The sequence below is a fragment of the Leguminivora glycinivorella genome, chromosome 7 (genome assembly GCF_023078275.1).
Source record: "Leguminivora glycinivorella isolate SPB_JAAS2020 chromosome 7, LegGlyc_1.1, whole genome shotgun sequence".
Lineage (NCBI taxonomy): Eukaryota > Metazoa > Arthropoda > Insecta > Lepidoptera > Tortricidae > Leguminivora > Leguminivora glycinivorella.
This window is the reverse complement of record NC_062977.1, coordinates 6156165-6172440: the sequence shown is the minus strand read 5'-3', so window position 1 is coordinate 6172440 and position 16276 is coordinate 6156165. Positions and strand designations below refer to the sequence as shown.

The 16276-nt window shown below is 37.5% G+C and overlaps 1 protein-coding gene across 1 annotated transcript in view; it reads right to left on the bottom strand.

The window, feature by feature from the left end:
* Window positions 1-236: 236 nt before the first annotated feature.
* The window catches only part of LOC125227828, a 46132-nt gene continuing 30092 nt past the window's right edge, over window positions 237-16276 (bottom strand). Inside the window, exons 7-8 of the mRNA XM_048132191.1 lie at window positions 13476-13634; window positions 237-846 (exon numbers count right to left, since the gene is read on the bottom strand). Coding sequence (XP_047988148.1) covers window positions 544-846; window positions 13476-13634 — 462 coding nt within the window. The 3' untranslated portion in view covers window positions 237-543. The remainder of the gene's footprint in view (window positions 847-13475; window positions 13635-16276) is intronic.

Below are 16276 nucleotides of genomic sequence, written 5' to 3'. Positions count from 1 at the left end.
TTGCCTTATTGAAATTGTGGAAGACACGTGTAAGGTACAGTACTTTTAGGTCGTTAACAACGTCTCGACTTGTAATACATGTAATTACTTACCTATTTTTTTCGTAATGGCTTTTAACGTATTGGGTGATGAGAAAAGGTATGTCCCAAACTGGACTGTTTTCGTTTATTGTAAAAGCCGGTTTTATGAAAGATACAAAAGTGGGGTTTGATAGCAATAACAATCCAATTTCTGATATCATAAGGTTAAAAATTGTGTTTTTATTTTATAAGGAAATGTGGAAATACGTATATAATTTAGCCGTAGGTAAAACACACCCCGCTTAAAGCTTAACACGTGTTGGTTCCGTTACCCTGTGAGTTTAAGTGAAACCTACTTTTTAGGGACCTACCTAAAGATAAACAATTGCCTTATTATTGTAGCACCAACAGAAAATCCTAATATATCACCTAACTTAACGAACACAAAGCAAAGCACCAATTTTAAAACGTGTATTCAATCCAGACTTTTACCATTAAGCACTAACTTTCCGTCTACATAATGCTAAGCGTCAGTCGAAGCAAAGCTTAAATCATCAAAATCATGTAAGATCACGTCTCCATAGTCCGCCGGGTGCAATGTGTCCAAGTCCTTAGGGTACTCTTCATGTTTGGGATCGTGGAAGCTCACTACGCTGAGGACGGGAGCTGTACCTCCGAAGGCGATGAGGTCATCGTAACTGGCGATGGCGAGGACAGAACCTTCGGCAGGGTACGAGCAGGTGATGTAGCGGTTGTGCAGGTTGATGACTTCTACGCAGTTGGTACCACTGCCGCCTATGATCCCGTATTTTGCTTTGCGGTTGTACTGAAAGTTGAATAAATTAATCCTTACTTAAATCAGAGTGCAGGGTGACGGCAGACCGCGAAGGAGATGGCGGCAACTGTCTTGATGTTTTTCGAAAAGATTGGTCAAACATTGCCTTAAACCGACGACGAGACGCGTGGAAAAAGAGAGGGAGGTCTTTGTCCAGCGGTGGGATACAACAGGCTAAAAAACAAATAAACAAACAAAATTTAATAAAAAAAGCTGTAAATGTTCATTTACCATAAAGGTACAGCGGGGCAAATCTCGACTGGGGGACAAATGCAACTGGTCCATTTTTTCCATGTTTTACAATGTTTTGCATTATTAAATAGAGTGTCCACCGGTTATATTATGGTAGGCGTGTTCAGTGGATACATGTAGAACACAACATCATAATGTAATATTGGAAAAAATGGACTAGTTACAATTGCCCTACAGTCGAGATTTGGCCCGCTGTTACCTTATAAATGATTGAAGCTAACAGTTGAAGTTTTCCCCAACTCATCTCGGCTTACAACAGATTTATTTATTTAGTTATTTAATCTTTATTGAACAAAGAAACACAATGTACAATAGGCGAACTTAATGCCATAAGGCATTCTCTACCAGTCAATCTTTAGGCAAATTTAACAGTTACCAACTTATAAATAGTTATAAACTCACTTTTCAAACGTTCTATGCACAAAGCTGGAAAAATGGTGCCAGCTACACCAATATGTTGAAAAGTTTCAGGATATTGCATAGTTTTCAGACCGACCCTGTCACAAGCAGTAACTAAAATACCTCGCGGAGCAGGAATAAAAGAGATAGTTTGAAATGCCATTGTAAATTACACAGGGTTTTGTCCAGTTTTCACTGAAACTTTACAATAGATAGCGCATAATGTGTTTTAAACATCTGCTTGAAAACTAATTTAATTACTGTTTGTAAAACATAGATATTCTAGAACATACACGTTCAAACATGAAACTTAAAGTAAATACCATTAATAATAGTATATCTAGAACTTAGGAGTTAGGTCTTCTACTAATTACTCTAGACCTTAGCGGAGTTGTGTTGCTTTGATTACAAAATTATACTGAGTTAGTTAAATTTATAAAGTTGTTGTTATCAATTATTCCGTATAACTTATGTTAAAAACGAGAGTTTTAAGTATTTAGCGGAATTTAATTTTTCTCAAACATGCAATGAAATATTGTCTTTACGTTCCTTAAAATGGGCTGGGAACTATCGCTTTTTGGGCGCAACCACTCGAGAGGACTGTAAAGGGATTTCATATTATTTTTTAAGCCTAGGCCTGCAAAGTAACTTTTTTTTATAAAATATTGTCCTTTAGAGCATTTTTTTTTATTTCATTGTATGTTTGAGAAAAGCACTATACATGCCTCGGCGTGAAAACGGATTCCCGGCCTCGTATCCGTATCCGGTATATACCCACTTGGCCGGAAATCCTCATTTTCCCGGCCTCTGATGTAATGTACTATTACTTAACAATTATGCAAATAACTTTTACAGAATACTAACAATATTTTTTTCACGTGTATTTTTCAGTTATTTCGTTGCTGCTTTGTTCCCCTTTCCTGGGTAACTATACCATTTATACACTACGTAGTACCAAACTAAGTCGGTTTCGCTGTTTGCCGGTCTGTCTGTCCGTCCATATGTATGTTTTGATCTTAAAAACTACGCAAACGAATTTTGATGCGCTTTTTATTAATAGATAGATTCAAGAGGAAGATTTATATGTGCCCAGTCAATCATATCTGTGTAAGAAGTCGTATAATATGTATTTACCTATGAATAATATCTGTACGAAGCCAGGGCGGGTCGGTAGTATTGACTAAGTAAACCAGATGAGCCCTTGGAAGGCTTCGTAATTATAATTTCCAAACACTTGATGGTTATCTAGGTAAAGTATAGGGTGTTCCCAGAGCAATTAAGATCTGATATCGAGCCGGGCTCCAAACTACCCAACTTTGCCACGGAGAGCCTCAACACAAATCTAACTTGACTATACAAGACCGAGGATTTGGAAAGTTGAGCAATATTAGCACTTGGGTTAACTGCGGTCCAAGAGTGAAGCTTACGGCGGTAAGCTTGAGTGGACTCGTAGAAACGTGTTCAGGGTACAGTCACGGACTTTAATTGTTGATCCACTTCTAGCTCATTTTATACTGGAACGTCATAGCTTAACTATGCTTAACTCTGAAATGTCCAGTATAAAATGAACTAGAAGTGGATCAACAATTAAAGTCCGTGACCGTACATAGCCGAATGGCACAAACGGTCACGAAACGCTAACGAAACGAAATGTATATCTATCTCTATCGCTCTTGCGCATTTGCGCGACAGAGCCAGACTACCTTTCGCGGCGTTTCGTTTTCGTTTCGCGTCGCAGAAATGCCATTCGGCTACGGCACCAGGGCTTTTATCCAAACATATAATCGTTGACGCTCCATGGCGAACGATACGTTGAGCAATAAATAAATAATAAATAAAAATAAATATTGGGGGACACCTTACACAGATCAACCTAGCCCTAAACTAAGCAAAGCTTGTACTATTGGTGCTAGGCGATGATATACTTACTTATATAGATATATACATACTTATATACATAGAAAACATCCATGACTCTGGAACAAATATATGTGTTCATCACACAATTAAATGCCCTTACCGGGATTGGAACCCGGGACCGCGGCTTAGCAGGCAGGGTCACTACACGCCAGGCCAGACCGGTCGTGAAAAAAAAAATAAAACTGCATAACTTGATGTGGGCTTTATCTTATTTATCTCAAGGAATGTAGGCACTAAGAACCTCGCCTACGTATCTGTATATTTTCTTCCTAGTGTGTCTGACCGGCGAAGCTCGAACAAACAATCTCCGCCATAATAGTTAAAGATGATAAAACTGTTCATTGAAATGGAGAGACACCGCAAGTAAAAGTTCAAAGTCCCACAACAATACCGAAAGTGAATCCCAGCAACTGTGTAGATGCATTGCACAAATCTGCTACGACCACTCTGCCAAGTGTACGATTGAAGAAGAGAAAGTTTGGGATATAGATTGTTTTTATATAGTTTAGGTTTATCCATCATTACGAGCGTTGTACTTTTTATTGTTAAATAAACATGATCTTGTATTACTACCCGCTTCTGTCTGTCTCTTAAGTAACCATCCTATGTACAGAGCCGTCGAGAAATTTAAGGAAAACAAACTGCAAAAACGTCAGCAGGTCGCTTGTTCCTGACAGACACCGCTCTCAAATATCCACGTTTATTCTGCGGTAATTGTGTTTTCAAATTAAACAGCGATCTTCATGGCGAACTCGAAATGCGTAAAGTTAAGTAAATATAAAGGATTTATATGCCATGGATTTTTTTATTTGTGATTTCGCTTAGAAAGTGGGGTAGTTAAACAATTTAACCGTTTACTACTTTAATCTGCTCAATCAGCGTTGCGATGACTATCATAATCATATATTATTTTAATAACCAATTTCTAAAGAGTCAGGTACATAATAAATTATTAGTAAAAAGGAAAACTGACTTTAAAAATAGTTATTTGTTATACAAGGGAGCAAAGTTGTATTTTATCCGAGTGTGGAATTGCAACACGAACTAGCGAATGGATTCTAGGGTTAAACTACGAGCCAGCGAATAGATTCCATGGTTGAACCACGAGCGAAGCGAGTTGTTCGAAATTAGAATCCTGAGCGAAGCGAGTAGTTCAAAAATAGAATCCTGAGCGTAGAGAGTGTTGCAATACACACGAGGTAAAATAACTTTTCTCAAACATGCAATGAAATATTGACTTTACGTTCCTTAAAATGGGCTGGGAAGTATCGCTTTTTGGGCGCAACAACTCGAGAGGACTGTAAAGGGATTTCATATTATTTTTTAGGCCTAGGCCTACAAAGTAACTTTTTTTTTAAATTTCGACAACATTTTTTATTTCATTGTATGTTTGAGAAAAGCACTATAGGTACATGCCTCGGCGTGAAAACGGATTCCCGGCCTTGTATCCCTATCCGGGTATATACCCACTTGGCCGGAAATCCTCATTTTCCCGGCCTCTGATGTAATGTACTATTGCATCCCGTGTGTAACACATAACTTTTCACCTCTCTAAAGCGAGGAACATACTTGCACAGAAATAAGTCAAGTCAATTTTATTTGCGTTTATTAAAATTTCCACGATGCACCGAACGACACCACAAAGGTTTCAAATTTTATAAGAATCAAAAGAAAAATCTATTTGGGTGCGTTCCGGGTCACGCGTTTTGAGATTGGAATGTTAGAGGTAGGTACTTAAGGTGCGTTCTGAATAAGTACAATGGAAGAGTCAAAAATTTCGTGTGCATATAGATGTCATTGAAAATATTAAAAAAAAGTTCACCCGACGTATGAAATGCAGGTTTCAAACCTTTGACGCCAACAGCCTTCTCTCTCTTGAAAAACGAAGAGAAATTAAAGATCAAATCTTCTTATATAAGCTGATAAACGGTCACATTGAGTCGTCAAACCTACTCTCAAGGATATCATTTCGGTGCCCCGCCTTCCGAACTCGCTCCTTAAATCTTTTTGCTTTGCCTATGACTCGTACAGTATATGCTAAAGACAGATTACTAATTAGAGCATGTAGAAAGTATAACGACAAATATCAGGACTATGACTTATTTAATATGACCTTGAACCAATTTGTTACTGCAATTACTAGTGTGAATAAAAATGATTAATTTCTCAATAATAATGTTTTCAACAGTGTAGCTGTAGACCAATGTCAAAATATTCAGTTCCAATTAAGGGTTCTAGTTGACTACGGAACCCTAAAAATGATTAATTTCTCTATCTTCTTTCTTGTAACTTGTAAACATATCATATTATGCATGATTTAATTTCTTGTGTCTTTTCTGAGCAACTGAAATGTTATTATCTATAAGTGGAAACTGTATTGGCTAATGTAATATCTTTACTGTGCTACTTTTATGTGTAATTTCCGCTGTTTGTTTCCCTAATACTAAATAAATAAATAAATAAAATACAATTTCTTGTACGATTTCAAATGTTTTATGGTAAAATCATGTTATAAAATAGTTTAAATTTAATGTTTTTAGTCGAAGTAGAAATTGTTTTTACGTTCGCATCACATTATTTGTTAAGACAATTTAAGAACAGGGAGAAAATGGTGCTGTCTGGGACATGGCTTTACAAGAAATTAATATTTAAAAAAGCAACAAATGATATGTTTGGATTTCAAATATTCTTTGCACTCTTGAGGATAAAATGTGATTTCACTATCTGTTTTTAAAGAATAAAAAAGTCCTTTCCGAGCTAGTGAGGTGAAAATATGTTTTCTATTGGGGTCACATTAAAATAATTTAAGTACCATCAAATACAACTCAACAATTTCGATTACTCACAGAATGGTTCAAAAAGTTGAAAGTTATACTCTGTCAAACAAGTCTGTCAGTAAATAAGAACAAAGAAAACTATAGGTATCCTTTTCTATAGCACCCTAAAGAAAAGGAGCTCTGCTCAAATGTGACCCTATAAGTATAGCACAGGCAATAGGGTTTTATCCTAAAAAATCTAGAAATCATTCGAACTAGAATAAGCTTAAAGTATTCCACTTTACTACAGTACACGTAATCTCCAGATATGCTTTGTCAAATAATATACGAAATATGAGTTTAATCCCATATTCCATTTAGTCAGTCTGCCTGGCTGGGACGTGAAAGCCTCTCAGGCTATCAATCATTTCACCTTAATGTACTTTTAATGTGTAAAGCCTATATTTCCAAAGGGGTATAAACTGCGAATTGGCGGAGAACTAATAGGTTGTAAACTTGATTTATCACTTTAATCTCTAACAGCCTAGGATAAATTGAAGCATCGCAACTGCCAACATCGGCAGAAAATAGAATATTATGATATCAAATGCTTTTTAGCATTCCGTACAAAACTTTTTCCACGAATCACTTTTCAAGGTAAGTATACCGTGTTGAATTGTCGCATTATTTTTTGTTAAGCTCATAAATTAATCTTAAGCATTGTCCTTTCGTCACCCATTCTTTTTTCATCACTTTTGTTCATCAGTTTTTAATCATGCTTGTTGTTTGCATTTTTTACAAGCTTTTATTCAACTTGCCTTGTTATATTTAGTATGTTAGTTGGGGTCAAAACGTAGAAGCTAAATTTGACCCACTTCCCGGTTTCCGATTGGGCTGAAATTTTGCACACATATGTAAATTACGTGACAATGCAATATTATGGTATCATGGAGCTGATCTGATGATGGATCAGAAAGGTGGTCATAGGAACTCTGTTATGAAACGTCGTATCCCCATCGAGTAAGGGGTTTTAAGAAACGTCTCGGCAAGCAGTAGATGACTGTTGAAAGAAAAGTACAGTCGGCGACAAAAGCTTGCGCACATTCGTCATATTTTTGGTCATGTTCGCTGTCTTATCTGATCTGTTTTCTTAATCTCAGATCCAAACTTAAAATATGACCAAAAACGATTAGAAGAATAACGAGTGAGATGGTTTAAGAAAAAGACAAAATGAAAATGTGATCACAGAGGACAAGATTACTGACGAAAATGATGAATGAAGAATGGGTGACGAAAATCGAATGAGACCAATTTAAGAACATGTCAAAACACAAATGAGATCCAAGACGATATCGAGATCAGTTTGATATTGCAAATCGGTTAAATGCTTAATTTTCAGAAACCGTTTGACGCAGATATCTGAAATTAAACTTTACACTTATAATATTTACACCAACAATGTCAATAAGTTAAAATTGCTTATTTCTTAGATATGGTGATGGATTTAAGGGTTTTAGAGAGGTAGGTTTAATTAACTTATTCTTAATTGCTTGTCATTTATTTGATTTATTATTTTCATTTAAGTATTCGGCTTAGTTCTTAGGTTCTTTTATTTAATAAAAAAAAATAGGAGGATGTTTACACAGATTGACAAAGCTCCACGGTAAGCTCAAGAAGGCTTGTGTTGTGGGTACTCAGACAACGATATATATTATACTAGCTTTTGCCCGCGGCTTCGCTCGCGTTAAAAAGATGCAAACAGTAGCCTATGTCACTCTCCATCCCTTCAACTATCTCCACTTAAAAAATCACGTCAATTCGTGTTTTACCGTGAAAGACGGACAAACAAACAGACGACACACTTTCCCATTTATAATATTATATATAGTATGGATAAAAGGACTTAAATACATAATTATAAAACCACTATGACAGGAACACAGGCTGTGGCTGTGTTCATAATATGTCACTTCAGACACAGTATTCAAGAATGTACAAGAGGAACCTTCGGGTAGGAAAGATTTTTATTTTTACACTCGTAGAAGGTAGGGTCTTGGCATCGGTCTGTTCAGTTCAGAGCTCAGGGTGTTAGGGATGGGGTGGGAGGAAGTTACCCAAACTGCCCTGCCCTGCACTGCCTGCGGAGAATGGAGGAATAAATGGAGAAATATGATTCGAGCCCTACACTCCAACAGAGGGTAACAGGATTTAAAGAAGAGGAAGGTGATGTAAGGACCCCTTAGCAGTTGTTATTAAAATAAAAACTTAGGTACCTACGCTCTTTAACGGATCATTTGCTACTCATACTCAATTAATCATTGCTTTGTGCGTAAAATATCTTATGAATAATATATATATATATGTTATGGACCAAGTGATTAACAAGGGCATTATGTATAATGCCCGGGCATTATGAATAATGCCTAGCTGTATTGGGCAAAGTGATTAATCATTGTCTAGACGCCATTTTTTATCACATTGCCCGGTCATTATGATAATGCTACGTGATCGTTGGGCAAATTGATAATAAGTTTAACAAGTTTGCATGAACGCCATTTTTTATCACATTGCCCGGTCATTATTATGCTGCTACGTAATCGTTGGGCAATTTGATAATAAATTTAACAGGTTTTTCTGAACGCCATTTTTTATCACATTGCCCGGGCATTATGATACTGCTACGTGATTGTTGGGCAATTTGATAATAAGTTTAACAAGTTTGCTTGAACGTCATTTTCATCACATTGACCGGGCATTATGATACTGCTACGTGATTGTTGGGCAATTTGATAATAAGTTTAATAAGTATACTGGGTGTTTCCTAACAAATAATGAAATGTAAATTGCGCTTTCTTGACTAAGCATACTTTTTAACCGCCGCCCTTAAATCTCAAGGAAGGTGGTTCTCAATTCGTCTGTATTTTTAACCGTCGCCTCATATCTCAAGAAGGACGGTTATCAAGTCGTCTGTATGTTTTTTTTTTTTTATTTTTTTTTTATTTTTTATGTTTGTTCCTCGATATCTCCGTCGTTACTGGACCGATTTTGAAAATTTTTTTTTTGATTGAATGTATATGCATACAGATTGGTCCCATTTTTCTCAGAACCCAGTTCTGATGATGGGATCCTGGAGAAATCGAGGGAACTCCTCAAATCTGAAAGGCATACATATAGTGATTTTTGTGTTTTTAAAGGAACAGCATGCATTTAGGTACGGAACACTGACATATGGTGCAGTGGAACTGCTGATGATGGCCAGAACGGAACTCTTCAAATCTGAACGGCACGCTTATAGTGACTTTGGTATTTTTATACGAACAGCATGCACTTTCGTCCAGAACAGTGACATTTGGTGCAGTGGAATTTCTGATGATGGTCAGAACCGAACTCCTCAAATCTGAACGGCACGCTTATAGTGACTTTGGTATTTTTATAAGAACAGCATGCACTTTCGTCCAGAAGAGTGACATTTGGTGCAGTGGAACTGCTGATGATGGCCAGAACCAAACTCCTCAAATCTGAACGGCACGCTTATAGTGACTTTGCCATTTTTATAAGAACAGCATGCACTTTCGTCCAGAAGAGTGACATTTGGTGCAGTGGAATTTCTGATGATGGTCAGAACCGAACTCCTCAAATCTGAACGGCACGCTTATAGTGACTTTGGTATTTTTATAAGAACAGCATGCACTTTCGTCCAGAACAGTGACATTTGGTGCAGTGGAACTGCTGATGATGGCCAGAACCAAACTCCTCAAATCTGAACGGCACGCTTATAGTGACTTTGCCGTTTTTATAAGAACAGCATGCACTTTCGTCCAGAACAGTGACATTTGGTGCAGTGGAATATCTGATGATGGTCAGAACCGAACTCCTCAAATCTGAACGGCACGCTTATAGTGACTTTGGTATTTTTATAAGAACAGCATGCACTTTCGTCCAGAACAGTGACATTTGGTGCAGTGGAACTGCTGATGATGGCCAGAACCAAACTCCTCAAACCTGAACGGCACACTCATAGTGACTTTGGTATTTTTGTAAGAAAAGCATGCATTTAAGTTCAGAACAGTGACATTTATTTAGTTATGTTTGTTAAGCATAAATTTTGAAGTCAAAGTTTGTCAAGCTTCGATTTCTTATAATATAATCGGATTCATGAGGAATTGAGGAAACTCCTCAAACCTTAACGTTATACGTATATTCATTTGTGTTGCCATCTAATAATTAAAGCATTAAAAGCAGTTTTAAAAAATACTTACACATTTCTACATAATCCAACATTCGCAAGTAGCTTTCACCAGAACCCGAAAGGCGACGGTTTTTTTTCTTAAAAATTATTTTTATGTTTGTTCCACGATATCTCCGCCGTTACTGGACCGATTTAGAAATATGATTGAATGTAGGTATATGCATATAATACAGATTGGTCTCACTTTTATCAGAACCCAGTTCTGATGATGGATCCTGGAGAAATCGAGGGAACTCCTCAAATCTGAAAGGTATACATATGGTGATTTTTATGTTTTTAAAGGAACAGCATGCATTTACGTACGCATTCTGCAGAGCTAGTTCATCATCTAAGTTTATTAACAATTGCTTTTTGACACCTAAAGTGCTATTTTATCCCTCTCCTAGCGAGAAAGGGACACTTGGTCATACCTACTAACCAAACTAGGCGTTTCACCATCTTTGCCATGCGTGAAAGTACACTTTTATGATAGCGCTTACCGGTAGCTCTGCCTTATGGCTCTCGCCCTCCCCCGACATCATCTATGTCTCACTAAGGCTCGAAGCGAGCTCTGATCTGCGGCCTATGTCGGACTTGTCGTTTAACTCTAAATAATTGATTATAAGTCCTATCTTAGCCATCCTTGACATCAAGAGGTCCTACGGCACTGCAGGCGGCTCGCGACGGTGTCCTTTGTAGTTTGATATGAAACTGCATACAGTCTCTTGAACAGAACGGCACGAAAGTCTGCTGAAGCTGCGCCAATCCATCTATTAGCTTTGCTACATGTTTTATTATTACTCTGCCCAACAGAGGACGGGCATTATGTATAATTCCCGGGCGAAATTGAGCTATTCGGTATGTTATTATCACTTTGCCCAACAGATGATCGGCATTATGGATAATGCCCGGGCAAAATTCAGCTATTCGGTGTGTCTTTTGCATATCTCTGGATCGTGGACATGCGTGGACCTTTGGGAGGCATGCGTGGGGCCAAAGCCAACAGCACAGAGGCCTTTTAAGACATTTTAATCTAAAGGCAAGGGATACACGTGGCGGATACCACCCCGAGCGCACAATATGATATGATACAACCGTAGATGGTCCCCGCCAGGTGCAAAGACTATTGCAATGCAGCACTTTTGTGCTACGATGGGAGCTAAAGTCATGGGTTATTGTTTTAGAAGTTGGATGAACTGGATAGAGGACTATGGGAGGAAACTATCGGGCACCTGACAATAAGTCTCACAATTGTAAAAGACAAGCGGTGACTTGCCAACTCATTGAGTGGGCCCTGCAAAACGGCCACACACACGGTGCGACAACAGAGCAACACTTAAAAAGAGTGGCTGAAAGGTTGTCGAGAGGTGAGACTGCGGTAGCCAGATTCTGGCGATCCGTTCAGCAGGCCGCCGACGTTATGACACTTTCCCATTTATTATTTAATTTCCTATTTTAATATTAGTATGGATTCTCATACTGTGTAATTTTATTTCTGTAAATAAAATAAAAAATCTCTATTCTTGGGAAAAATTCAGTTATTTGGTATGTTATTATTACTTTGCCCAACAGAGGATGATGTATAATGCCCGGGCAAAATTCAGCTATTCGGTATGTTATTATCACTTTGCCCAACAGAGGATGGGCATTATGTATAATGCCCGGGCAAAATTCAGCTATTCGGTGTGGTATTATTACTTTGCCCAACAGAGGATGGGCATTATGTATAATGCCCGGGCAAAATTCAGCTATTCGATATGTTATTATCACTTTGCCCAACAGAGGATGGGCATTATGTATAATGCCCGGGAAAAATTCAGCTATTCGATGTGTTATTATTACTTTGCCCAACAGAGGATGGGCATTATGTATAACGCCCGGGCAATTTAATTATTTGAATAGTTATTATCAAACTGCCCACTTACAATGGGCATTATTCATAATGCCCAGGCATTATGTATAGTGCCCGATTTACCTGCACACACCTTAAACACTTTAGGTACGTCCTTTGAATGAAGTTCACAAAGTTTCAGTGAACTATGAACGATTACAATATTTACGAGTATAGAGTAGAAACGCGCATGTTTTTCAAGTGCAATTACTACTTCAGTGCGAGTTGATTGATACTTCAGTTGATTGACGCTCGATGGGATGTAAAACTTCTGACGTGAATATTTTTACTGGTATTTTGTTGTGTATTAAAGTTGTTCAAGTAATTATTATGTGAATATGTTTTATTAAAAAAAACATTAATCATTTTATTCACTTTAGGCATTGGTATTTCTAGACTGATGCAATTAGCACGAGGCTATGCGCTTGGCAAGGAACAGGTACCTATGGAGGGACCTGTTTTCAACAGACTGACATGACGACTGATAAGAAGAAGATTTCTAGACCCACATTATAAGTATAACCTGGCACTATCTTACATTGCCATCGATTCTTGAGAGTTCTCCATACACTACGCGTGGTTATGGCGCCTTATAAAAGGGTCGAAACTATTTATAGTCAGTGATCGGAACTATGGGAGCAAAACTTTAACAAAACTTGCTAAGTGGACATTCTAGAGTACTTACAGCGATGAAAATATTAATGTCCTTGTAGTACGTATGCATTAGAAATCTTGGATTCAGGAATAAAATCAAATTTAACACTGATCTGAAAATAATAATCTTGGTTTTATTTTAAATTTATGTCAGCTCTAAGGTTTTGTTAAAGTTTTGCTCCCATAGTTGCGATAACTGTTTATAGTTCGAGTTTTCAGTTCAAGATCAGCAGGGCAAGCATATGACGAGCTGAGCAATATCTCACCCACGAGATAGAATAATGCGTCTCTAGTCGCGAGAAAACGGCCGTAGTCTATATCGCGCGCGAGACACTGTCGTGCCTATTATCTCCTTGTCGTGCAGTATTAGGCTAATAATGATATATATATATTTTGTTTATGGGATAGGAGGCAAACGAGCAGACAGGTCGCCTGATGGTAAGCGGTCACCGCCGCCTATGGACACCCGAAACACCAGAGGTGAGGAGGTGCGTCGCCGGCCTTTAAGATATAAACCTACCTTACTAGAATTCCAAAACCGGCACGCGTAGATGTATTCGCCATCGACGTCCGGTCGCCGGTTCTGCACGCGCACGATGGAGACCTTCTTCTTGGCAGTGATGTCCCACACTGTCAGAGCCTCTGTAGGTTGCCAACTGCCTGCTATGAGGAAATTTCTCTGAAAAAAAAAGATAGATTCTAGGTTTTTCAATTCACCAACCTCTACGCTAATGGCCTTTGATTTTAATTCATTGGTTAGTACCAATATGGTTTCTAGAGACTATTTTATTAACAGCGTCGTCTTTAAGCAAAATATTATGCCATAATTACTTCACAGCTCATTTGTTTCTGTGATATTTAACGTCAAAGTTGGACAATTTTAGGTCCAAAAACTGTTTTTACAAAGGCATGTTATTGTACTTATCTAATCTAGCCCAAACCCTTGAGCTTCAAGTCCATGGTAATACAATTTAGTAATAAACGCAGTAATAAACGCAAAAATTACTTGTTATCTTATTAAACCTTTTACAAAAAAGTCTTACAACAAAGACAAGTATAAATAACAAAGGTCAACTGTTAACAAACTTCCTTCATCTCTATTGTACGTAAGTTGTATAGTTTGTAAGGTTTCCGGGTTAACGGGCGGGTCTCTAATTTCCCAGATGTACCTTAAGTATATTGGAAACAACAGGACAATAAAACATTGTCTACTTAGCAAAATTAACCTCTCTATGCTGCTTATAGACTTAATTTACAAAAACACATTAGAGGCTTAATTTTAATTCTGTCTTCGTTGAAATTCACCGTTGTGCATACAGTACTAAAAGCTTCAGGTTGGAGTGCATACAGTACTAAAAGATGTGTGCAGTTGGGGTGCATACAGTACTAAAAGATGTTGTATAGTACAAATATGCTGTTTTTAGTTTATTTTAGCAATTGTACAATTAGAATAATAGTTTATGTTAATAGAACATGATAGTATCCATGAGTTTGTAGATATTCGATAGTACTAGGATAAAATTTGTTTAGATACCATATGTGCAACACACCTCAATGATGAAAATTAAGTATTTAAGTGTACTAGGTATATGACTAACATGTGTCGAGACTGTAGAACCATTAACCTTTTGACCGCCACGTAGTTAGTAAACTAATGGTTGAATTTAGCGAAACAATGAATATGACAAGTATTTAAGTACAGAAAAAGAGCTTTCGTTTAAAAAAAATAAAAATGAAATCGGACCAATACTTCTGGAGTTGTGGTCGATTTTTTAAAACTCAATATCCGCCATCTTGGATTGGCGGCCATTTTGTTTAGCTACCATTTTGAGATGGCAATCATGGTTTTTTAACATCCTTATAGGCCTACCTAACTGCTGTAAAAAGGAAACTTAGTACCCCCAAATTATACCGTTTGGCAAAATTAGACCAGCTGGCCCATGGACTATTAGGAGCAGATCTGCTCCATATTATTTTAACTTTAACATGTACTTATTACATACTAGCTTCTGCCCGCGACTTCGCTCGCATTAGAAAGAGACAAAAAGTAGCTTATGTCACTCGACTCGATCCCCTCAACTTAAAAAATCACGTCAACTCGTCGCTCCGTTTTGCCGTGAAAGGCGGACAAACAAACACACACACACTTTCCCATTTATAATATTAGTATGGATGACTCACAGATGTCATATATACCATAGAATAGATCAAGCAAACGTATCTACTTAGCGTGTCAAATGAACTCAGTGAAATCCACTGAGTTGTCCGTCTTTACTCGCAGCTTGCAGCTTTCGGGCGTCAATTTTTGTAAGTTGAAGTCAACCAAAACATAAAAAATGCCTCGTTACGTGATATTCAATTGCAACAACACAAAAATTATGAACAATCAAGAGCCTGAGACATATTTAAAATTACAGGCAAGAATCAACTTCAGTACAAAATTTGACACGCTCGGCCCCTATACAAATATATGAATTTGTTCTTCTATCTAAATTAAGTTCTGTGGGATGACTAATATTTATGAATGACAATTTTTTGACAGACGCATCCGAAGTATTATATGATCTGTGGAAAGGTTAAGGAAAGTATTGATAACACTCCTGATATCCTTTCTAAGACACTTGATGTAAATAAGCAGGCACTTATATTAATTAATGCACCATGCACTGGAGACAAGTAGTTGCAAATAAATTACAGTCGACATCAAATAAGTGTATTCGTCAAATATAGGGGCCTAAGTGCTCAAAAATAGAATCGATTTGATTGTCAGACCAATAGTCAGTAGACATTTAAATAGAAGAGTGTTCAAGTTGTTCAACTATTTATGACCACCTACACCGCTTCGATATAAATTTGATGGCTACTGTATACAGACCCTTAACTTTTTAGCCCATTTCTGAAATATATAACAAAAGTACCACTTCTAAGTTCCAACTCCTTGAGCTACCTAATCACATGAGATATGCGCGTTCCCAAGCATTGTACTCCTATATCCTATTGATGGGCCATTTTTTTTTTTTCAAAATTATCCACCCCACTTTTTTTGTAGCATGGGTACTTTTTACGCGATTCATACTCAGAATCGCGAGCTCATTCGATCCTGATAGGAGAAGAAAAATGCCCCAAGATTTCCATACATTTTTCAGACCTTCCATTCCGTTACCGCCATACAAAATGTATGAAAAAATGGTAACGGAATGGGAAAAAATTGGGTCATTTTTTTTCTGATATTAAGATTGAAAAAGCTCGCGATTCTGAGTGGAAACCACATAAAATTTCCAAATCCAAAAGAAAAGTGGGGGGGGGACAACTTTGAAAAAA